Source organism: Manacus candei, unplaced genomic scaffold, assembly GCF_025592945.1.
Source record: "Manacus candei isolate 608988 ecotype Guabito, Panama unplaced genomic scaffold, ASM2559294v1 h1tg000072l, whole genome shotgun sequence".
NCBI classification, from domain to species: Eukaryota; Metazoa; Chordata; class Aves; order Passeriformes; family Pipridae; genus Manacus; species Manacus candei.
In genome coordinates this window covers 4,110,138-4,135,763 of record NW_026138120.1, presented here as the reverse complement: position 1 = coordinate 4,135,763, position 25,626 = coordinate 4,110,138, and the positions used below count along the sequence as shown (strand labels likewise).

The following is a 25,626-nucleotide window of genomic DNA, read 5'->3' as shown; positions in this document are numbered from 1 at the left end:
CCCTAACCATAAGGTAACTATCAGAAACGGAACACCTCTGTGCAAATCATAGCAACTACAGAAACACTCAGACAAAACAAAAGGAGTATAGTGGAACTATCTAAAATCCCTACTAATCTCAGTAGGAATACCTGTCTTAAAAAGAAGTGTCTAATCAAATACTACCAGTTTTAACAATTTTGCTGCAAATACTGCAAGTATATAGTCAGGAATGGCCACAAGCCACACTTACCACACAAAGACACTGTTAAGCTCTGTGACTGAGGGTCTTGCTGAACACCACTCACCATGAAGATGGCTTCCAATGCACCCCAGCTGGGGACCCCCCAGCAGCCAAACCCAGGCCCTGTCCATGGTCCTGCACTACAAGTATCACAGATGCTAGAGGCATGGGCGGTCGGGCTGTCCAAAGTCCCAACAGGGTGAGATCAACTCTGGATGGGCTGTGAAAAACAAATGACTACAGCTTGCTTCAATTTTATAAACAGACTTGCTCATATGGAGCTCCAAGCTTTTGGTTTTGATTTTGAAATTCATGTGTTTAGGGGGTGGAAATGCATGGAGAAAGATGGATTACAGTACAAGCATGAGAGGTCTTAATGAACCAAGGTTCACATCCCACACCATTGAAGCAAAGATTTCTAGCAACTGAAACTACCAGTTCATGACAATCTTCCTCATCCAGTAAGAGGAAGTTTTTGACTGGAAAGAGGCTATCATGAAATTTTAGAATGCAAAAGTTCTACCAAAATTGTCCTATATCATTGTTACTGCTCCCAGAACCTGGTGGTTTTATATATATATATATATATATATATATATATATATATATATATATATAATTCTGGTTATATTATTTCAAATAGAAATAATATAAGCAATGTATCTTTTTATTATTGGCAAGAAGTATTACTGCTCTTTGTTTCTATGTCACAGACTGCATTATGAAGGTATGAGGAACAGGGTGAGACCATGCTGAGTGAGAACAGACTCCAATTTTCTAACCTGGTGGTAGCAACACAAAAAAACCCCATGCAGGTGCTACTTCTTTTAAAGTAGAAGTCTACTTCAGTATGGAAACCGCACAATTAAGTATAAAAATAAGTAATTACAACTCATGGACATGCAGCCTGTTGATTAGAACAGGCCTTTTCAGCTTTTATTCAACAGTAATAGTTAAGAGCCTGAAGTGATGCACACTAGCTTCTCAGGTAAACTTACTCCTGAAGTCAAGCATCAGAAACTTCAACACTTTTCTAAAAATCAAGAATAGTATACATATAACCAGTTCTTCCTCAAAAAGTAGACATGGAAAAGATGAAATTTTTCGTCTAAGCTCTTATGATTTTTTTCACTCTGCCAGGTTTACATATCTTTCCCTTTACAAGGGTTTCAGCTTACTGAGAGGAAAAAAACAAAAAAGAGCATAACAGCTTAAAAGTGTTTTGCTCTCCTCAACAGCAAAGCAACTAGCTCTTTGGCTGAGCCCTATACTAAAAAGTTTCCAGAAAAACTGTGCAAGTTGGGAAGGACAGTGGCTTTATATCATTGAAGTAGTTACGTAAGCAAATAAAGGAGACTTTTGTCAAGAGGGACTACTTTGTTCAGAGAATCCATAGATACCACACTAGCAATAGTAGCATGGGGTAATCTCCCCTAGGGGAGGGCTTTACACTAATGCTCTTTTTGTAATCTTAGAACTACTTTCAAGTGCAAACAGTCTCAATCTATTTTCCCATGCTAGGAGGAAGAAAGGAAGTTGCAATTGTTTACTGAGGCAAACAAAACCATACCGTGAGTAATTATTAATTTTTTCATTTGCAAAATAAGAATCTCAACTGGCATATTAATAGGCCAGTACCTCCTGGGACAGAACTGGCAGTGTACTGAGCAACATGTGAGACATCCCGTGCCAGAAAGGAGATCTCTGGAAGTTTCAATGTATTTATATAAACAGTTGCAGTCTTTACTGCTAGTGGGTTTTACTAACAGATTTCTTCTTTGTGGACCAAAACCAGCTGTGGTAAGCAGGTACAGAATCATCAAAAATAACTGCATGATTACAACATTGTTTAGATGAGTCTTAGCTATAAATCAATCACTCAGGTCAAAAACCAATTCTCAGTCACCTTTTCAAGCTGAGCAGAGTAGCACATGGTGTATTCAGCCCCAGCATAGCCAAGGACAAAGAGGGACTACTGTTGTAGTTACATGTCCCCTGTGTTTTCTTTGTGCTGCCACTGCAGTTACCTTACTGTCCCATATGCTGACCTACAGAGACCAACTGTCAGAAAGCTAAAACTGTTTTTTGCTAATTTAGCCCCTAAATTGGCCTACTATAAGATCAGCTGAACCAGTGCAAGAGAACAGCAAGGAAACTCCCAAGGGATGGATATGAAGGGAGACTACCTTTTCTAACAAGGGCTTGAAGCTACTCTCTTTTTAAACAGCACTTAAAGTAGTTTTGATAATCTGTGCAGATGCACCTTGGCTACTGGTGTCATCTACAAATCAGATCTTTAATCATATTTCCAAACAATGCAGTAACTAAAGTCTTAACTTTCTTAATCTTCTTAAAAGAAAGCATAATCACAGCTCAGCCACTTCTATAGATCTGAAGTGTATAAGAACCAGATGATAAATAGTGTAAACATAATCAGTGGCAATGCATCATCTTTTCTCTAACTTCTGCACACAACCCCCATCATTCCTGTCCACACACACACAGTGCACAGCAGAAGGTCAGGCAGATAGCACCCCTCAGATGTGTGAGCTGCACAGATGTGAGGTCACCCTCAGCATCCCGTGACTACCCCACTCCACCTGCAACACTCTCTCCTTGGACAATCAATATCCTTCATCTCACCATACAATTTTTGCATAGATTAGCACAACAAGGTATTTTGAACACTTTGAACATTGTTCATTGGTTTCATATATAATTTTTATAAGAGCGTTCATCAAAAGATACCCTGAAATGTCTAAGTGTAGGATTCAAACACTGCTTCTAAATACATTCTTATCTGCCAAATATTGTTTTTTGACCTCAGCATTTTTATACTTGATCTTAGTGTTCAGGTTTGTGCCTACATTATTATTGTTTTGGATTGAAGATTATTTCCAGTCACAGAACGGGTGAGGTTGGAAGGGACCACAGTGGGTCATCTGGTCCAAACTGCTCAAGCAGGGTCATCCTAGAGCACAGTGCACAGCATTGCATCCAGACAGTTCTTGAATGTCTCCAGTGAGGCAGACTCCACAATAACTTAGAGAAATCCAGAATATCTAAACTGAACAGCAGAATGATGAAAAAAAACTTAATTTTGATGATTTTTCTATCCTAGAAATTTTCAGCCAGACTTTCCGAGAAGTCATGCTACTCCAAATAATAATTTGGAATATTATATGTGAATGTACCAGCAGTGCGAAGTCATAGTCTAATTCAGTTTGAAAGAAGGAAAAGAAAGAATGATTATTGGAAATCACTCTAAAAAAAAAAAAAATAAAAAAGGAGCAGCAATATCAAGTTCTGTCACTTGGTGGCAGCACACCAAAGAAAACCAAAACACTTGAGCAAAACCACAAAATTTCTTCCTAGCTCATATTCCTCTACATCTCTCCTAAAAGTGCCAAAATTCCTGGAAGGCTGTAGTTAGTTCACAAATTTAAGATAGGCACCCAAATTTTTAAGACTACTGACTTCACATTCAAGGAGACATTAAAGGCTTAAAACTAAAAGAGCCTTCAGCCTTTCCAACATGTTTACAGGTTCACCTACTTCCACTAAAACTGCCAAATGCATACTAAATAGGATTCTCAAGCAGGTGCAAGGGTGAGCAAGCAAACAGAAACAATATTTGAAAGCCTGACATCCCAACAGCACTAACTGTTCCTACAAACGGAACTAAATAGGGGACTGATTCAGATGAACCATGAATTTGGTGTCGTCAGAAAATGCCTGCCAACACACCAGAAAACTCATTAAAATATTTTAAACTTCTACCAGCATCTCTTCTGCCACCTGAAACTCTTGCCAGCATTACATATGACAGGCAGCACCGCAGGCAGTAAGTACTTGACAGTGCTATTGTAGTCAGTGGCAATGAACCAGAACCGATAGTCTTCACCCATTTAAATAATTGATGTTAAGTAAAGACTAGATTTAATTAAATTAGTAATATTTAATAATAATTAAATAATTTAACAAACGCATGCAGGAAATGTTTGAAACTACTACTACTGAAGCAGAAAGGAGATGAAATAAGAACAAAAAGATCTGCCGGTTTCCTTCTCCTCTGAGCAATACTGTAGCAAAGGCTCATTTATCACATGGGGTAACAGGATCACTGTCTTTTCTCTCAAGCTGATATTTTACACACAGACGTACAAACTACATAATGTCTTATTTCTGTAACCACACGATAAACAGCTTTATTTTGCACTATTTGTAATCTACATGTCAAACTTATCAATGACAAATAAAAGATTACTATATGCTATCACATTATTAACACACAAGTTGCAATGACAGTTCTTTTATATCTGTTTTCTATGTATTAGATCTTTACTAGTATAATTTCTTAATAATGATCCCACACAAAAGCAACTTATAAAGTCTTCATAGTACTTTTTTTTTGTTTGTACCAAACACAAGCTGATATTATCCAAATACTTGAATTCTGGGACAAAGAATTTGAGTTTAAAAGAGAAAAGTACTTTTATTCAAGCTTTAGGGAGATTAAGTCATCAGTTTAAGCCAAGCATTAGGAAATATGTATCACTTGTATCACACAGGAATGACTGTGATAGTTAAAAATGTTAAATAAATTCAAGTAGAGAAGATAAACTCCCCCTTTCCCCTATCTAACAAAAAAGCTTATATTATCTACTATATATGCAGTCTGGTAGGGCCCTTCAATTTTTATCAGCTTTATTAAAACTATGCTTTCAGTGGGACACACACACACACACACACACACACACACATATGAAATGACTTAGCCTAATCCAGCATGGCAGCAAAAAGATAAAATGGAGACCAAGGGAGAGAGATGAAAGCAAACATAGAAAGCAAGAGAAGCGCAGCAGTTTGCCATCAGAGGGAGTACGAGCCTTAAACAAGAGTGCTCAGCTTCCAGGTGGGAACAGACTTGCAGCTCCGGAGCAGATTATAAACACCTATACAGGTTTAAGGGAAGGCTGGTCCTCCAAATTTTTGTTGAGAAACAGCATATATGGGAAACAGCTGCAAGAAAACAAAGTAAGTTTCTGTTGAAAAACAGAGCTACTACACTATTTTTATATGTAGACAGACATAGCCATGGTACAATGAAAAACAGCTTTCAACTTTTGCCCATTTAAATTACCAATATTAAATAAAAGTTCGGAAAAAGGTGCTCCTGATCATTTTTCTCAGTAAACTTACTGCCTCAAAAAGGAAAAAAAGGATTTTATATTGCAATATGGAGCTTGATTTGGGGTCTGACAAGTGAAAAGGGACAAGGCTTAACAAGTAAGGCACTTGACTATACATCAGCCTTCTCTCAGTTTCACTGGTGCTGTTCAGTGCCAAGTGTGCCTTCAGCACACTGCATGCTCCTCAAAATTACCTGTAACAGCAGATCCTCAGCTGAGGCATGGATAAAATAGGGGAGAATTATCCTATTAGAAAAGAAAATAACGTTATACGCCCACCAAACACACAAATTCCTAAGTCTTCTTTTCTATCCCTTCTCCTAAAGAGGGAGGAGAAACCATTTTTCAGCACATCCAAGACCTACCAGATGAGGTCTATTAGACGCAGGCTATTTCAGGAAGAAAAATGTTTGCCCATTTACTCGTGTTGCAGAACACACTAACATTCTACCACACTTAGAAAAAACAGTTATCTCTATTCCAAAGGTACTGAAAAAGTAGCAGAGTGGTCTATAGTACCTCAGGGTATTTTCTACATCCAAATGATGGAGCCATTTCCTTAGGTTATCTCCTTTTTTCCTATTTAAAAGTGACTTCAGCAAAATCAGCAGAAGTCTGGCATCTTTTAAAAATAAAGTCAATTGCATTTCTGTCAGGGGTACAAAAAAAAAAAAGGAGATTGCTTGCCCAATTTTAAAAGGAAGGTGAACTAAAATCTGATTGAATCATAGCAAAAGAATTCTAGTTGGGATGGGGAGAGGAAAACACTCTTTTTCACAGGAATCAAAAGCTGGAGACACATACTTGGTGTTAAGTACCTCGCCTGCTTAGGACAAGTGTAAATGAGTCATACCATCTGTACTCACATTCAGAGGATAGTCTGGCAAGATAGCAGGAGAACACAAAGCAAATATGATGTTCTGCTCTTATTGTTATGGAAGCAGTTAAGCTGGGAATAGAGGAAGATTTAGCAGTTAAAATAAGAACTACCTACAGCAACAGACACTGAACACCTTATTCTCTGAATTTATAATTATTTGTAGAATTCTACACAGAAAGCTGTAGTACTTAAAGATACGTAGAGACACATACAACAGTACTGCAGAGTACTGTTATTAATGTTGTATTTCACATGAATATTTCTCTCACAGAATAATGCACAGATGCTCAGAGTAGAAAGTAAATAGATTGGAGAATGAAGTCATTGTGGAACATCAATAATTCAGAGAGAAGCTATTTAAGATAACCATTTGTTACAGAGACAAGACAAAATGCATTGACTAAGAAAAAAAAAAACAAACACAACAGAATCAACACAGGCAAGCAGCCTTCTGAAACAAGTTGTGTTGAGAAGAGTAAAAGCAATAACCACATTGGAAGAAACAACAAGTATCTCACAAAGACACAGTGTGAGACTAATCCCAGCAAAAGTGGGAGAAGTTCCATCCAAAAAGACAGCTCCTGGCAGTATCTGAGCAAGGGCAAAGCCATCACCAGCATCTGAAGGAACATGCCACAGAAAGCTGCTATTCTCAACATAGCTGTGTGGGTGGGGCACCCAAATTCAGGGAAGTCAGAACCAAGGTGTAAAGGCTTATCATGAAACAAATTACTAATTGTAATTGAAAAATGTGCCAGTTCAGTTTTCTTCAGTTCTCTTTTAAAAGGTCCTAGACAGTCAAACTATGTGGAAGGCTGAGCTTACCAACATTATTTTAGTTGTAATAAGAGCAATATATTTTAAAATACAAAACTAAGCTTACTTTGGATCCCAGGATATGTAAGTTAACATATGCAACACCTAACTCTTCATCTTTTACATCAGATGAGAGGTGGTAGTAGCACATCATGCTACAGACCGTTTCAATGTAACACAAACACACAGTTTATTTATGATAGTTACATTTAAACTAGAGTACTATCAGGAAGGACAACAAGTTCTTCCAAAGATATTCCTGGGTATCTCGAGGGCTGGAAGGGGGAGAATAGACATCCATCTGCTGTTCCAAAATCCTTGTGATGATTTGTTTATATTTTATACCAAGCTTCAAGGAGCATCAAATGTACAGTTAATTTAAAATGGTATCTCGCTTTCTCCTAGTTTTCATGCCTTCATCTTTTAGTTCTGTGAGAAAACGGCTTATGATCTTAAAATAAAAAGAAACTTGATGTACTTGTGTTCGTTTACTTGATCCTTAAACTTTTTGGTTGGTTAAGATCAGGTATATTATTTCAGAGCATTCTAAAGGTTATAGTAACAGCATTTACAATTCCCAGTAAGTTTAGCAGCAGCAGATATTCACAAGGATGTCTGTGCCCAATAATCACAGTTCACAAGTAGGTACACTAACATAAAATCAATATCATTAACATGTATGGCCAGCTGTGAGCCGAGCTGATTTGAGGGGAGGAGAGGACATAAAGGGGTAGGAAGATGCTATGCCATGCTATTTCCTCAGTGACTACTATTTACCAGGCAACCACTCAGAGAAGCTTCACAGGCAAATGAAGCAGTAACTCAAGCTGTTTCATTATGAATCAGCAGAACTGTCAGAGATCATGTCAAAAGTATTAGACCATTTCTAAATAAAAGTAAATTTAAAAATAGATTGAAGAGCACTCCTGCTGTTGAATCCTACTTATTGATTTGCTATTCAGAAAAAGTCTTTGAGCTTGAACAGTTCCCCAGCTAAAACAAGAGGTAAAATAATGAACTGACAAGTTTGGAGAATAGAGAACCTATGAAGCATCCTAAATGATATAAGTGAAAACATGTGTTGATCCTCTGATGTTCATACCACTATTAAAAATGAAAAACGACCAAGGCAGAAGAGGAGAAAGATCCTATAGTGATTCCAGAAACCTTTACCTACACGTTATTTCAGTGTGTCCACACATGTAACTTCAAATAATAACTACATATACAAAAAGCCATATCAACACTGAAAATTCTTAAGGTATACCTGAGAATGACACACTTAAAAAAACCCCCACAAACTACTGCAGCTCAGATTCCACTTCCACAGTCTTCAGTTTTTACAATCCTTTTCATTAGCTACCTCAGAGGTAATTTCCATTTAAAAATTTGGGAAGAAAGCAAAGCAAGGAAAAGATGAATACTGATGGGACATAACATCAAAAGAACAGACAAAATGCTACACAATAGCATTGCACCTTAAGCTGAGGGAACAAATCTTTAAATGCTATTTCACACATCTTTTAGCAAGGTAATTATCTGGATAAAAATACAGTAGCGTGCTGTGCTATGAGTCATAGACATTCATATCTAAATCAACCCATCAAGAAAGTTCACAACCAGGATAGTTTTTTAGAACTTACAGCTACTTTTCGAAAACACTGTACTTTAACAAAGCCAGAAAAGAGTAATGCTTTCAACCTGAACAGATGCTTGTCACGTTCAAAGAACAGACTACAAGAAGTGGTGTTCATACACATTAAAATCAAAGAAGAAAACACAAGTTCAGAGCTATTTGAGTCTATTTTGTCCATAGCAGGTTACCTCTCAAAGGCTACAGTTTGGCTTCTCAGAAACTTCAGTGCTTGAAAAACACAAGAGGACTGAAGAGTTAAAACCCCTCAGATTATTACTGTGGAACAGAGACTTTCTGGTACACAGCTGTGACATATTTCAGAACATCTACAGGAAGACAACTGTTAAAAATGGATATTGGGTAGATAGAGGAAAGCATTGCATGCTTTATGTATCTGCCAAGGCACAGAGATTAGACTTGATCAATAGAATTTGTAGGATTTCAGGGTGAAATTAAGTGATAGGCATAAAAAAGAATGTCTACTGGAAACATTCAGCTCATGCACCAACAGGAACAAATCATCACAGGTAAGAACTTCCTTGGAGTTGTTTCTCCCTCCCCGAAAGGAAAGCAATACCTTTTAGAAGAATGTCTTTAGAGTAATTTTTGAAAGCAAAAATAGAAGTACATCAAAATGGCCTGACTGGATCTTTAAAGAGGAAGTGCCATAATTCATAGGGACCAACAATGCATGCAGTCATTTCTCTATTCCCAGGGCCAGCAATGCAGTCAGCAGATGTCTTCTTAATCCTATTGACTATGTGTTTCAAAAAAAAAAACTGGAATACACAGCAAAAGATATGGAATAAGCAGCTCTGAATAGATTTAAGAGCCTGCAATTTCACATAGACATTTCCAGCACTGCTAATGCACATGGGTTTTTGTTGTCTTACCAGCCTTGAAGCTATTGGTAGAGGACAAAAACATAGCTTTAAGATGGGATATGAGAAGAGTCAGAATTCACTTGGAACAGAGGTGTTCCACATAGGTGTGTCCATATGAGCTCAGTGACATAGAGCTTTTATTTCCCCAAAATGCAAACTCCAAAAGAGAACTGGCCAGCAGACTTAGAGACACATTTTCAGCATATGGATGTAGCAGCACTTCACCTTACAAGAGGCCCAAATCAAACAATGACAGGTCAAATATTTGAGTCAAAACATGATTTTTCATTTTTTCCAGTTCCATGGGAAACACAGAGGATACTACCACACACTTCAGGACTTACTTTCTCCAGGGAAGAACTCAGTTGCTTGGACAGGATACCTCCTTTATCTGCACTCTGCCAATTGCTTAAAGCTTAAATCATGACTGCCACTTTCACAGAAACATATGAGGAAAACTGGCATTCCTACCTGCCATGCACAAGTACCATAGCAGACTCCATTACATCAATACAGCCTGCAAAGGGAAGAAAATAGGATTCCTCTGACTGCCAGAAGTCAGTCACCTTCTCTATCTCATCTGAGGACTGCTGTGCATAAAAGCACAATCTTTAAGTTCAGCAGGATGTGGTCATTAATGGGAAAAAAGGAGTAAAAAATTTTTTAAAAAACTATTATTACATTTCACAGACAGTGGAACATTTAAAGGGATGAGAAAAAGACAGATTAACTGCTACAGCTAAGTCCACTTGCATAGTGGACACAGACATTCCCAGGAAAATTAATCCCAAGAAAGTAATGCTATCAATCTGAAGTAGATCACTTAAACCAAACTGAGGCCTTACTCATTTACAGTTAAAGTACCACTACACTGACTACACGGAATTCACTTCCAAAGTACATTGGGCTACCTCCAAGTATCTAGGTGCAATGCTCTTAAAAACAAATAAAACAAGTCAGATTTTTTTCTTGACAGACAGGGATCCAAGAAGAGTTGTGCCACAGGAAAATTTAAAGTTTTTCACTTCTTCAGGGGTAAGATGGGGGGGCAGATGGGAAAAGACTGGGAGAAGACATCTCCTCTTATGAGGAAAGACTGTGGGAGCTGGGCCTGTTTAGTCTAGAGAAGAGAAGACTAAGAGGGGATCTCATTAATGCATACAAATATCTCAAAGGCAGGGGGCCAAGAGGATGTTGTCAAACTCTTTTCAGTGGTGCCCCGTGACAGGACGAGGAGCGGTGGCCATAAATTGAACCAAAAGAAGCTCCATCTCAACATGAGGAAGAACTTTACATTGAGAGTGGCAGAGCACTGGAACAGGCTGCCCAGGGAAGTTACGGAGTCTCCCTCTCTGGAGGCACTCAAAACCCACCTGACATGTTCCCGTGTAACCCGCCCTAGGTGACTCTGCCTTGGCAGGGGGGTTGGACTAGAAGATCTCCAGAGGTCCCTTCCAATCCTAACGATGTGAAGACAACCTTTCAAACACAGAACAGCAAAGGGACATGTACTAAACAGGGTGTGATCCAGCACAACCAAATCCAGAGACGAAAGAACTGCCCTAAAAAACGAATATTCCATCATCTCTCCACAGCAGTAAAGCAGTGTTGCAGCAATTTCTCCTCCTCAGTCCTAGACTGCTTAAGCCTCTCCACAGGGAGACGACAAGCAAGCTACCACTAAATAAGCCTCGCAGAAGAGACAGCTGATTGCTTTACTAACACTTTTTAAACTAATTTCTACCTGTGTTTAGAAGAAGGGCACACCCAGTAAATCAAAGTGAACTATCTTGGTTTCTGTTTTTGCTTTTTGGATGCATTTAAATAGCACATGACAACTTTTACAGTGCATTAATTACTTCACTTTTGTTACTTTAATGTGTTAATTACTTTGCTTTTATTACTTTTGCTGTATTTTTAATTTATGATTTTATCCGAGCATTTAATAAAACCAGAAAATAAAAAAATATTAAGGTGTTTTAATTATGTGCCACTAATTAAAATCTTCCCAAAATGTCTCAAGTTAAGTAGTCCACAGTATTTCCTTCATACAACACTTAATAAGCTGAATCAATGTCTTGGAGGATTAGTCACTTCATAAGAGAAGCTTTTCTTTTCCCCACTGAACAGACCAACTAAGAGGAGTAATTTTAAAGAAAATACCATTTGTTCCAGAAGAGGCTACTGTCGTCTAATGCCGCTTTCAAACAGTGAACTTCCACAAACTCGTTCCAAGTGCTTAGCTCATGACTTCCGTCCATGAAGCAGCTTGAATTCAATCCTCTGGCAACAGATATACACTACTTAAGTGTTACTTTTTTATAATTCTTGGAATGAAAGAATGTAAGTAGATGGTATACTTAAATCTTAAAAAGTTAATAGTCATATCTTTCCCTAATGTAATTTTTAAATTAAAAATTTCCCTGCCCTGTTCTCTATGTACTCAAGCTTGAACATTCCCTCAAAGTTCCCACAATCCATGCCAATAAACCACACTGAAAATAGATTAACCTTTTGTCTAGTCTTATCACTGAGAACCTTTGTACAACATAATACACAAAGCACAACAAAAAGTACTCCGTATCTGCTATAAGACAAGGAACATTAAGTACAGAATAGCGAGAATATCACCATAAATGTAATTTAATTCGCAACACTGACCCTGATTTTTAAACACTAACAGCTATATAATACAGGTATTCTCAAAATTTTGCATACTTTTAATAACTTCATTTATTTCAGCATAACAAAGAAGATTCTGCTCTCCTCTCATATTCTCTCATGTTACAAAGCAAATCTAAAATCTGATATTGAGGTAAGCTTTCTTAAATATCAACTACTTTCTTATTAACACTGCACTTTATTTAATGTTTGTTGTTCTTGTTCCAACCCCCCTTCCCACATTCCAGTGTTCATTTGTTTATGTTTTACATTTTTATGTCACCCACGTGGGTTTTGACACCTACTAGAAGCAGCACTAATATCATCCTCTAGCCACAGCAGACAGCTAACCTACTCATAAAGCAGCCCCTGAATGACTGCCTCAAGTTTTTAGGCTAAAATGAAAAAAAAATAAATTAAATGGTGATGAGCATTTTCAAGAACAACCATGAAATAGAGGCTGTAACCTGACCTTCACTGGGTCCTCACAAACATACAGGTGATATGTAGGTGATGTGTATTTGTGTGGAGACTGTTAAGTGCAATTTTATTATACCCTTATTTGCCAAGGTAATTATTCCCAGTGCTTTCTTACAGTCAAAAGACATGCCCAGTTCTGTTTGGTTTCTTTTTTTAAACCAAGCTTTGTAGTTTTATCATTGCTTATTCCAGAAAATAAAACCAGCAGATGCATGCATAACCTCATCCATAACCCACTGAATTAAACAGCTTTGCAGCACGATCAAACTGAGAAACAGAACAAAGTAAGGAACAGTCCACCTTGATAAGGCTTTCACTGGTGGCGATTCAAAACGCTACCTTCTTTAGCTATGATAAAAATATTTGCACAAGCAATGTGCTTATATTGTGGTATCCATACAATGATACTACGTGATATGTGCAATATAAAACAGGAAGTTTAAGTGTTATTTTTTATTTCCATTTCCTATAGAGCTGAGATGAAAAAAATCTTCTATTACAGAAGACTGCAGTTTATTCTTAGACTGACATGCTTCATTAATTTGTAGAGTTTATTTCACTTAGGCATTTTAATATGACCATATTTTCTTACTAGATATTTCCCTACCCCAAGCATATATCTGTGGAGGGAGATAGAGGGATCACTAGTCACAACAGGCATGACTCCAAGCCGTTACTGGATGGTGTCCAAGAATTAAAACTGCACACACAAGAAGCATAAGAAGTTGAAGGGCCTTCTGTCCATACATAATTCTATGAGGAAAAAGGCTGCAGCAAATTCAAACTACTTTTGGCACATAGTTTTCAGGTAACTGGACTACCTGAACATGGTCTTATACCTTCACTGTAACCTCTCGAGAAGAGATGGAAGGTGAGACAAAGTCTTTTGGATGTCATTTGCAGAGCTCCAGTTGTAAAACTGAGTAGCAGAGCATGTGATCAGCCTAAGAGGGGAAAAAAACAACTTTAAAATGCTGCAAGAAAACTGACATGTTACTGACATGTTGTATAGGAGACAGGGAAAAAGCTGAGTCCTGAAAGGCAGCACATGTGGTAAATAAGTATGTCACAGAGGAACTTTTCTTCTTTCAGTGTTTTTGTAGTCAATATAAGTCAACAGGGTGTGTTATAAATAGAAGCAGACTCCTTAAGACCCTAGGTTCTCTCACAATTAAAGAGTAATTTACAACCACACTCAAGCCCCAAAACAATCAGGAATCAGACAAGAAAATTAGGCCTGTTGCTGAGTTTCAAAACACATTGTAAGAACTTGCAGGTCCAACAGCAATAAAGTTACTTTCTCAGAGAGAGAGGTCCAAGGCAGACCACACTCCAGTTTCTCCATTCACCAGCCCCCAAATCAAAGGACGCTCACACAAGACACATCATCTTTGATTACAGGATTTCTGACACAAAGCAAGAGATTAGAGTAGGTTTATCTGAGCCAAAACACTCCTTTCTAATTCCTACTAAGGAAAACTTTCAAGGAACAACTTCACAGTCATATGCTAACCTAAATAATTTGCCTCTCCCCCTCCCGTTTCACCACTTTGCAGAAGAACAAAATGAAAGACTGCTTAAGCTCAGCTACAACTTAATATCAAACCATGGCCTTTGCAGGAGATCAGAAGCCACTGAGTTTCAATCATTACTGTTTCAATCATTACTGCAAATGAAAAAAAAAACCTCAAGGAGAAGCACATCATCAAACTCCATCCTAAAATTATTGAACTCCTACCCTTTCATGACAATTTACTTACTCTTCTGACTTTAAAGACCAGGGTTTATTCAAGCAATGTACTCCATTTCTTACATGCACAGTCCTACCCTACACCAGAAATATATTTGCATTCAGTAGTTCATGTATCTGTATTTCCTTCTCCTATCTGTCAGCTGAAAATGCTGGCCTTCACTGTGGTAGATAATTTCCAAGTCATATAATTAGCATAGCTCTGGCTGTTAATTAATCTCTTAAAGGAAAAACAGAGTAACTAGAAAAACATATCCTACTGTTCCTGCCTGTATTTAACCTTGCTTGTTACAGGTCATTTTCATTGTTTCTTATCTAGTGAAAAAAAATCAAGACAGTGCAAATACACCAAAGCTGCTGCCACCTCACTTCTGCAGCCATGCCATACAGCATGAAAAGTAAGAACTTGGCATTCTGACCAGGCATCCTGTGACAACGCATCACAGCCAGGCTACATGTCCCCAAACTCCACACAAGAGCAGGTCATGAAACCATCGGGTCAAATGGCATCATTCCAACACTTCCTCCTCTTTTCTTCAATTATCCTTCCTACTTTTTACAGGTTAGTTTTTCTGAAAACAAGGGGTGTCAGGCAACATTAAGGAAGCAATAATGGGCACTACAGTCATGAAATAATAAATAAGTAAAAAAAAAGCTTTTGAGGACACATGTAATATATGCCAGTAGAGGTAATAAGAGCTCCCGTAACGTGGAAGGCTGAGCTCCAGCAGATGCATTCATTCTTTTCTGCAGGCACATTCATTCTGTCTTTGGATTCAGTTAACTGTGCCTGACTGCTGCCACCAGACTGAGCTTCAGGTCTACAAGGTTTATTTCTGCTTGTGGTCATTCAGAGACAATTTTCTAAAGAACTCACTCCAGAATGACAGTTCCAAAACAACTTTGCAACATCTCCAATCAACATGGAAGAGAGCCCTGCTAATACCGGTATGGCAAGCTTCCAGGGAACGGGAGCTGGACTTCTCCTCTGACTTCTCCTCAGTCTCCACAGACACCCCTGGCATTGCTATTCCTCCCGCCATTCAAACAGATACTATTTCTTTGGCTTATGTAAGTTCCAGTAGGGAGCTTTATAGAAGGAAACACATCGTGCTTCCCCATGTAAGGGATTGGAAGTCGAGACAGGAAATCAGTGTGATACCCTAAATGCATAGGGTGTTTTCTATAGTCACTGCAAGAGCAAGAGAGAACCTTCCAGGTGACAATTAGGTTGAAAGACAAAGATGTAATCAGCAGCTTTTTAACAGTCATGCTAATTTTTCTGTGAAATTCTTCTACTACTTTTGGGCCTAGAGTCATGAACCACAGTACTTCTAGCAGTTGTTCTAGACTTATGCATGCAATAAGTTTAATACTTTAATGATTACTAAAGCAGTTTCAACATATATGCAGAGCATTACAGAAATTTTATCAACCTTCAGATGTGAAAACCTCACAACTAACTTGTTCAAATGCAAACTATGAAAAACATCACATTTTTTAAACAATTATGGCCTGTTAAATGTTGAGAGTTAAAAAAAAACCCAGGAAACCAATTCACAATGTGCAAAGCCCTTTCAAAAATAAAAAAATGTGGCTGCATGCAGCTATATTTGCCCTTCCAAGATGATAAATTTGATATACTTGATCAAAAAACATTTTTTACATCTTTGGGTGTAGAAAAACAGCAGGAGACATCCTCTTCTGTATATTATGCACAATGTTAGTTTTAGATTAGAGATGCTGGGAGAGTCCCTTTCCTGTGCTGTAGAAAGGTGCAGTAGGCAGAAAAAGAAATCAGTGTCTTGAAGTCAGTGTAAACAAAGATCCACAGGGTAGCTGGATACCTGTTGGTTTTTGGATGATCCTTGACTACAAAACCCTGAACAGCATTGCTGTTCACTGACACTGACAATCTGTGATATCCTAACCATTTCTGTCCTTTTGGTTTTCACTCTAGTGTTTTACAAATCCTCTCCTCACTTTTCTCTTTTTACTCTCATTATGAAGACTTTCAAAGAACTCCTCTCTTGAGCTCTGTTTCTTATGGAGTAGATTAACTTGACTATTTACATCCCCGATTGCAGTAAGCATAATTTGCTAAACTTATGGTAAAAAGAATGGAGAAATGTTTATGGACAAGTCATAAAATGTTACTTATTCTTTACTTCAAAGGTTCTATTTTAATAGATTTCTCATTCTGTTATCTAAGTAGTGTTAGATAATAAACAAACGGCTGCGTGCTGGTGGATGGAAGGAAACAGCAAACATCATGAGGTAGGAGTGGAAGAAATAAATGATGAGCTGAATGATTACTACAGGATCGGTAATGATGCAGGTTAGTAATGGCATTTGCAATCTTGCAGGTGACAGAAAAAAGAAGAGAAAGTGTTCTTCTACAAGTCCTCCCTAATACTGAAAGTTATCCCCTAGAATGAAAGTACTGTTAAAAAAGAAAAAAGCAATACATAGAGCAGAGCTATAAAGCAAAATACTGCTCCTGGAACTGAGACAGAAGCAAAGGAAATAAAGGCTATCAGGCAGTACCAATATAGGGCTCTAATTTAGCAGAGACAGCACAACAACACAGTATTAAGCATAAAACCTCTTTCTATCCATGCTCCTGTTTTACAAATGTAGCAAGAACTGAACAAAACTCTGCAGTTACAAAGTGATGGAGGAGAGGGGTAAGGAATTCCATTAATATGTTATTTTTGAAGCATCCTTGTACTATGACTTGGGACATTTCACTAATTCAAAACAATAACTAATAACATAACCAGAAAAATAATGTGAGCATTTTGGTTTTCTTCGTTTTCTGATTTCATGTCCTTCGTTTTAATCTACCAACAATAGTTTGTGGGGAGACACTGGTGAGTGAATGAAGTGTTAGCAGACACTACATAGAGATCTGAGGCAGAAGAGAGACATCAAGTGCTCAGGATGGAAAGGACTTTGCATGGATTACCTGCCCAGTCCCGTGAGCAACTGACAGAAGAAGCAGATGACTTGAAGATAGGACAGGGAAGAAGAGAATATCAGTTACCCCAACACTGTAGGAAATGCAGTCTGCAGTAACAGATTTAAATGACTAGATTATGCATTAGTTATAGATTGTTAGTACATAAATGACTATAGAACTTCCTGAAACTGTTTTTTTCTCCCTCCAGTTCGGGTGTCTATGACTCAAGTAGGTCCTCCAGCTATGAGCTAGGTAGATCCTTGGTCTCTTATGCTGCCTGCTGCTCGATGACCAGGTTCCTGATGGAAGGCTCAACTTCCTCCATGTCAGGGGGACCAGCATAGATGGAGCTATCAAAATAAAATCAAAAAGGAGGACAAACAGCAAAATCTTGAAAGAAAACATGAATTCTTCATGGCTTCTAGAAATTCTGTAAGCTCTAAATAGGCTCATTTTGGTCTCGGTGCTTTAACTACTGTAACTGTGTTCTTATTTTGCCATGCTGAAAGTCTTTGCTTGTGCTCCCTTCTATTCCTTCTTCATTAAGGCACTGTACTATCTTCACTTTGTCAAAGTAAAAGAAATAGCAAAAAATCCAGATGTATCCATGCTTTCTTCTCCACACCAGATGGAAATGAGTACAGGATTTCAGCACAAAGTGAGAGTGAACCTTAAGTATGATTGCAGGACTGCAAAATGACCAAGAAGAACTTACAAGTCAATGCTCATCATCTGGAATTAGGAAGGCCATTAAGTGAAGTTCATTGTTTGAGAGTATGGAAACATTAAATACTTAGGATGACTACAACAGTTCAGGACACAGTCAGAATTAGCCTAACCCATGTAAACAGGCAAAGTTACCTATAAAACCTGGACATTCACTAAGTTCTAATATGAGTCAATTACAATTACTTGGGGGTAGGAAAACTTTTTCACCCCCATTGCTGAAAATGTAGTTCTGAAGTTTAAGATAAGCTTAAGCAAAATGGCTTTGCTTTTTTCCTTTTATTTTTCCCCAAGCCCCCAGTGTTAGAATAGGCAGACCTTTGCTTTAAACATCTCAAATTTATATACAGTTTCAGTACTTACAGTGGGAAAAATACTTGTGCTCAGGCTGCCCTAAATAGGTAGATTTTAGTCATGTAAAATCTCTACTTACAGAGTACTGTTCACTCAGTTCACAAACATAACATTACTGTAGAAATAAACAATGACATTCTAAGATTATATTCAATTCACAGTAAAGAGCATCTCATTATTTTAGGACAGAAGTCATCAGGTGCTTCAGCTAACAAGTAGTTCCTCAGTCTTCAAGGATGCTACACATCAACTATTTTGTCGCTCTTTTATTTGCATATTACTGCTGGTGCTTCCTCTTTAACTCTATGCACCCACACAGCTGGCTACAAGTCTCATCTTCCCTTCTCTTCCAACTACTGAGTCCCACCACTCTTGCATTAGCTCTGTTTTTTGTGCTGAAATGGGTCAGTGCTGTATAATTCATCAACACCCGAATCACAACTGAATTAACACAGTTGAACTGATATATTGCCACCCCTTGGGGAGAGTGCCAGTGTCACTCTCCTAAGTAGAGGAAGAATAACATTCCCTGATATTTCAGAGCTTAAATATTAAGATTCTCTCCTCATTTGCACAAAGGATAACACCAAGACACCTTATTTCAGATTAATCTTCAAATACCAGACTAGAATTTGTCCTCCACCCCCAACAATGAAGGAAAACAAAACCCCCAAGAATCAGCACTGTAAGCATGCTCCCAGCACTGAGTGATGAATGGCTTTATTTTCTTGTTGATGTGAAACGTTCTGTGATTGGTATTATGATACAGGTTACTTAAACACAAACATTATAAATAACTTTGAAACAGTTAGTCACTGTAACTAAGGCAACCAGTCTCCCACTCAATTTCCAGAAATAGGAGTAGAGGAATAGAGGTAAGAACAAAATAAAAAGTTAGCAGGAGCAAAAAAAACAAATGATCAGATATTAGTTTGACCTCAGGAAGGCCCAGGTGAGTACAGAAAAATGCAGCACCTGAGAAACAAACCAGCTGATAAAAGAAGAAGTGGAGGACATGAAGTATATAATACCAAATACACCTAATTTCAATGATCTCATTCCACAACCCATTTCAGTGAATGGAAACAACCACAGAAATCTGGGAAAGTAATAATCCACATCAGATAGCACATTGCTAGTTCAGAGTCAACAGCTACTAGTTTCCTGCAGGAATCATCTTTGTGAGTGCTAAGGAAGTCACCTCTTCATAGACAAGTGTACATTGGCCTCATTTTTCCCCTGATATTTGCTCCAAGTAATGGTCAGAAACTTCGATGCTATCTACATGAATAGACCTTTATACCCTCACAGAAGGCTGCTGAGTTAACAGGATCTGCCATAAGGATCTGACTGCAGAATCAAGGCTTGCTTTGTTTCTCCCCCACCTTTTTTTTTTTCCTTCTTCTTTTAAAAAGTGTATTTTCTTGACTGAGAAGAACTGCTTGTTCGCAAGTCAAAAGTTCCCGAGTTATCATCGGGCAATCTGATCCCCCCAGACGAACACGTGGTAGAACCAGGTTCTCTCAGCACATTCTAATGGAAAGGCTGGTAATTACTGCGTATAACAAGATAAATGGAGTTCAAGTTACTCCAAGTTGTCCATCAATTAAAGAAACTTATCTTTTCAATACATGTAAGTTCTTAGCCTGGGAGCAGGAGAACTAACAGTAAGACTTCAGGTGTCTTGGTAAGTATTACAGCTTCTTAATTTAATTATCTTGTATACAGTTTAAAAAGATTAGGTGCAAATTTTAGGAAGAACATATGATGGAGAACAGAGCACAAAGAGTGGTTCTTAACTTCTACAAGATTCCCAAAAGAAATGTTTGGGTTTTGTAAAAGAATGGTAACTTTAAAGTAACTTCTACTAAAAAAAAAATAAAAATGAAACCACACATCTCATTAGGCTACATCTGAACAGAATTTGTAACTCACTCGTTTGTAACACATAACTCACTCATTTGTAACACATAACTCACTCATTTGTAACACATAACTCCATTGCCACCATATCCCTCCTTCACTGAACAGCAGCAGTTCCTTTTCATCACCACAGGAGACCATTCCTCCTCTTAGAGTAACAAGGAACTAGTTGGGACATTTATTCTTGGCATGAATTCTAAAAGAATGAAGTCTAACGCTGGCAGTAATGAAAATAGCAACCATAGAGGCATTCGGAGTGTTCACTATGACACTGCAAACATTTGTTTAACTGCCAATTGAACAAGATCCATCTTAGCTAAGAGAAAGATATAAATGGGCAATAAAGAAGTCAGTGCTCTCACTGTTCAAGGACTTTAAAGATAAGTGGTCACTCTAATATCTTCATGCAGTTGTTCCTACTCAGATCCTTACTACCCACATCTGACTTCTGGAAATAAATGCATTGCCTCCAGCACAGTCTAGTAGTCATACAGAAAAATCCACACAAAATCCTTTCAAATGCCCACCATTATTAGCCCTAAGATATCCTCCTATTACACATTTAAGATTCAGAAAAAACAGAAAACTATAATGCACTGAAAGAAAAAAATAAAGCTTTACCAACTGTAACGATGCTGCATCCAACAAGTTTTGCCATAAGTACTTATATAGTTGCAAAACTGAAGAAAAAAAAAATCCTCCAGTTTAGACCAGTTTCATACATTTCAACAAAACTACACTGAGATGCAGGCTTATGCGAGCCTAAAAGATGACCTGTAAGCACATACACAGGTAAGGCTTGTAACCGAAAAGCAACGAATCCCTGGGCTGTTAAACAATCCAAATTTCACCTGCACACTAAGAAAAACTAGGCCGTCAGTTACTCCTTAGGTGTACAAGAGACTACCTTGCAACCCTTTAAAGCAAGGATTTGCCTGTTCTAGGAAACAGTTAATGTACCTAGAAACTATGACTGAATAGCAAAAAAAACGAAGATGACACTTAGCCTTTCACAGTTAACTATGGAGAGTTGAGGGCTTTGATACATGAGACCAAGGCATACCACTGTGGATGCCCACAAGCAAGTCACTCCTTTTTTCTTTCCCTACCCCACACCTCTCAGTTCCCTGCCCTCCCCTCCCAATAAATTCTGATAACACATCAGTAACTCTTGACCTAAACTTGGTTTTCAGTGCCGTTTCTTGGAGCAGTTTCAGGAAGAAACAAACTTTTATAGGCTTCCTCTCACTTGGCATTTTAGTAGTTAAAGCAGCTTCTCATCTAGAAGAACCTGGTATACAAGCACCAATATATGAAGACAGTAGGAAGGCAAACTTAAGAACAAATACCTTAATCATAAGGTACGCTTATCATATTTTTCATTTCTACCTTGAATGGTTTAAGCCTCAGAAACTGCAGATTTGCTTCCTCTATTATTAAATACGTCTGTCCAACACTGCACAACAAACCAAGAGCAACGAGAACAATCTACAACTTCTGACTTGACACTTGAATGACTGCTTTTCTATACCTGAGTTAAAGTTTGCTATTGAGCATTACAGGTATCAACTTTGCTTAATATAGTTCGATTTAGCTTCAAATGTAATTTTTGCTAACATGCTTATGAGTTTTTTAGATACCTAATATACTTTGAAAGCAAATGCATAAGTCACTTCTGAAAGTGTATTGTACACCCTCAATTATGTCAAAACTTTGAAATACATTCCTACCTCATAGGTTGGCAAAGCAATAAAGCTCAAGTAGTAACACAAATTTATAGATAATGCACCTGCTGGCTGGTTGCTGAACCCAAGAAAAGGCCTACTCTTCTCAGTGCATGAAAAACCTTTATTCTGAAGGTTAAACGTGTCAAATCAGGTTCCACAGACAAAAACAAATATTTGAGCTTCACAAACATATTAAGCATCTGTAGGATCAAAGTTTTGTTTATCAGGTACTAAGTAAATTAAATCAAGCAAGCGGAACTGGGATTTCACCCTCTGAACTCAACTAAGAGCCTCGGAGCAGAATTTCTCACCTCACTGTAGTTTCCGAGCACTGCATTTACACTAACTTGCAGTAACTTGACAAACTCAACCAAAACAAGTGTAAGAAAATACCAAGCTTCTTGTATGCAGCAAGTCTGCCTCTTCCCAGCATAATTCTGACATATAAGTAACTCAAAGCCCTTCTACATTATCAAAGAGCAAAATCAATAGGTTTATTTTGAATTTGGAAAAATAATCTTAAGAATTAAAGTAATACTTTATTTAGTAGCATTTTTGTTTCAGAAAGTTATTAATCTGACTGTTGCAGAAGGAAACTAGCAAATCACTTCCCCCCCTTCATATTTGCTCAACAGCACCAAAACAGAGCAGCCTTTGCGCTCCCCTGTGAAGCACAGCCACCACTAAAGAAAGACAGACTCACTACAGGGACCACAAACATATGTGACAATTTACTGTGTTCTAAATGAACACACCACTATGAAGCAAAGTATATGGTTCAAGCAAACAAGAAGCATGTTTCACGTAACACTGAAGAGAAACACCTCCACTTGCACATAGTACCACAGGCTGGTTTTTATAAAGAGCAGGTGGTGTTACAATATCAGCACAGCATCCTGTCCTCAAGTCAAGACTTCTTGCAGCATACTGCAGAAGAACACTGGCCTGGAGGAATTCTCTGTAGCTAGCAAAGCTGAGAGATTTCATGTTAATATGATTCCTCGTGACTTTTTGGCATTCTTAAAGAAAACAGTTTTTAACAGAATTTAGTTTGAAATAACTGATTTGTCAAGCAACTGACACTTAAGCAGCAGAAATGCAGCTGCTGCTAAAAATCACTCTCTCTACAAGAGACTTTTCAAAACCAGCACTCCCTTCCTTCCCTCCTTCCTTTCCCTGCTCCTTTGAAGTGAAAGAATACTTCAGTTCCCAGTATATCAATTCACCTTTAAAGATCCGTGAAACCTCTAAAAAAATCCACCTTGTACTCCTTCTGGATTAAAACCTGCATCACAATAGAAGACGAAAACCTCACATGCATTACTCTGTCAAACCAATGGTCCCACACAGTCCAATATTTCACCTCAGCATCTGTCAATAACAGGATCCGTCCCAGAAGAAAAGTTCTGAAGTACACTACTTCCATGTTAACATATTGATAACGGGGCTTTTGAAAATTATTTCATAATGATTACTTGCAGAAGGGTTGTATTTCTTGGTTTTAACGGAAGGGCTTATTTAACAGAAAGGATGAACAAGCGCTGAGTTCTGTGGAGCCTCCCATGGAAGAACAGTAATGAAGCCTAAACGGTAGCCTTACTCATGGGACACTAAATGCATTTTGGGTCCACAACTGTTGCTCATTCATAGATGAGCTTTTAAAAAATCATGAGACTTCACAAAGTTTACATACAATACAGCAGGACACAGCCTCATATCACCAAACACTTTTTTAGAACAAAATCCCAAGGGACCATGGCAACCTAAGTGTGCAAACACAGATGTATACGTACCTGATGAAAGGACTCGAAGGTAAGGATGGGCTGATACTGATCAGCATAACACAAACAGCATACCAGCTACCTAACCACTACCAAGTTTCTAGGTGTTTTTTTTCTGTGGGGTTTTTCTTTTTGGGAGCGGGTGGTGTTACAGTCGGTTATCTTTAAGGAAGAGTAGTAAGGAGACCCACAGCAGGCTGTATGAGTTTTTACACGGAATTTGGCCTCACACACATGAAAACAAGAGAAAAAACCATTCCTAGGAAGCATCTTTTCACGGGCGGCAAATTGGCAGCGCAGACCCTCCCACCTTTGTATCCTGATACCACACAGGAGACAATAGGTAGGACAGGGGAGACACCAGGAAAGGAGAGAGCAGCCAAGACAAGTATTTTTCACCAGCTAGAATGGAAACAGAAGAGCCTGGCAGACAAAGAAGGGTGTGATACGACGAGAGCAACAAACCACTGAAGGCATGAAGAACCTCCTTTGCCTTCGGGAGGGGAGCGCGGGCTCGGGGAAGGTTTGTCAAGACCGCGGGAGGAGAAAGGCACGGCGGCCGAACAAAAGATTGTAAAGGCCTGGAAGGGAAAGGTGGAGGGACGGGCAGGCGGCTCCCGGGCACGTGAAATTGCGCAGGGCCGGCTCCGGGGGAGCGGCGCCAGCTCCTGCTCCCGCTCCCGGGCACGTCGCCCCCCGACGGGTGTCTCCAGGTCAATCCGTTTACACCGCGCAGTCCCTGAGGCCCAGGTACCCCGGTCCAGAAACCCTTCCCTCCCCAAAACAGGCACGGGACAGGGTTGGCCCAAGGGCAGCCCGCAGACCCACCCCCATCACCCTTCCCGGGCTTCCCTTGCGCTCCCGGGGCGTGGGCTCGGAGGTGACCGGCCGGCGGGCGAGGGCTCCCGCGGCCACCTGTTAGGCGCGGTACCTGCCCGGGAGGGCGGCCCCGCCCGCAGCGGGAGCACATGGCGCCTCCCGCCCAGCCCGGTCCCCGGCGGCGGCACCGCAGCCATGCTGCCTCCCGCTGCCGCCCGCTGCCCGCCGCCTGTCACCCGCGCGCGCGCCAGCACACCGGGGCGGGGGAGGGCGCGCCCGGCGGCCCTGGGAGGGGAGGAGGAGGAGAAGGAGAAGGGAAGGTCGGGAATGCCCACCTGCTCGCGGAGTTTCAGGAACACCATGGCGAGCGCGCGCCACCGCCTCCGCCCGCCGCCAACGACTCCCGGCTCCGCGCGCCGCGCGGCCACGCCCCCCCGCCACCACGGCCCGCGCGCCGGCCACGCCTCTGGCCGCGCCCCCTCGCCCGCCACCGCCCCGCGCAGGGACCGCGCTCGGCGCCCTCGGAGGCGGGGCCTGCTCAAGCCCCGCCCCGCCCCGCGCTCGCCCTCCCGAGAGGTTTCCTGAACGAGCCCGACCGCCCGCGCCACCAAGGGTGGTGCTGATTGGCCCGCGGGAGGCGGGGCAGAGTAAGGGTAGCGCTGATTGGCGGCGCGGGTCCGGCGCGGGCGGATAGCGCGGGACGGGCACGTGGGGGCAGTGGCGGCGAGAGACACCGGGAGACATCGGGAATCGGCACGGCTGGGGGGCCGCCGCTCTTCCCTTAGGAATCGCCGTGGTTTCCCAGGCGTGGT

General features: G+C 39.8%; 1 protein-coding gene across 1 annotated transcript in view; it reads right to left on the bottom strand.

Moving 5' to 3' along the window:
• ANKRD28 (ankyrin repeat domain 28) overlaps nucleotides 1-25,234 on the bottom strand; it is a 118,718-nt gene extending 93,484 nt beyond the window's left edge. Inside the window, exon 1 of the mRNA XM_051808265.1 lies at nucleotides 25,150-25,234. Coding sequence (XP_051664225.1) covers nucleotides 25,150-25,176 — 27 coding nt within the window. The 5' untranslated portion in view covers nucleotides 25,177-25,234. The remainder of the gene's footprint in view (nucleotides 1-25,149) is intronic.
• Between the last annotated feature and the right edge of the window lie 392 nt (nucleotides 25,235-25,626).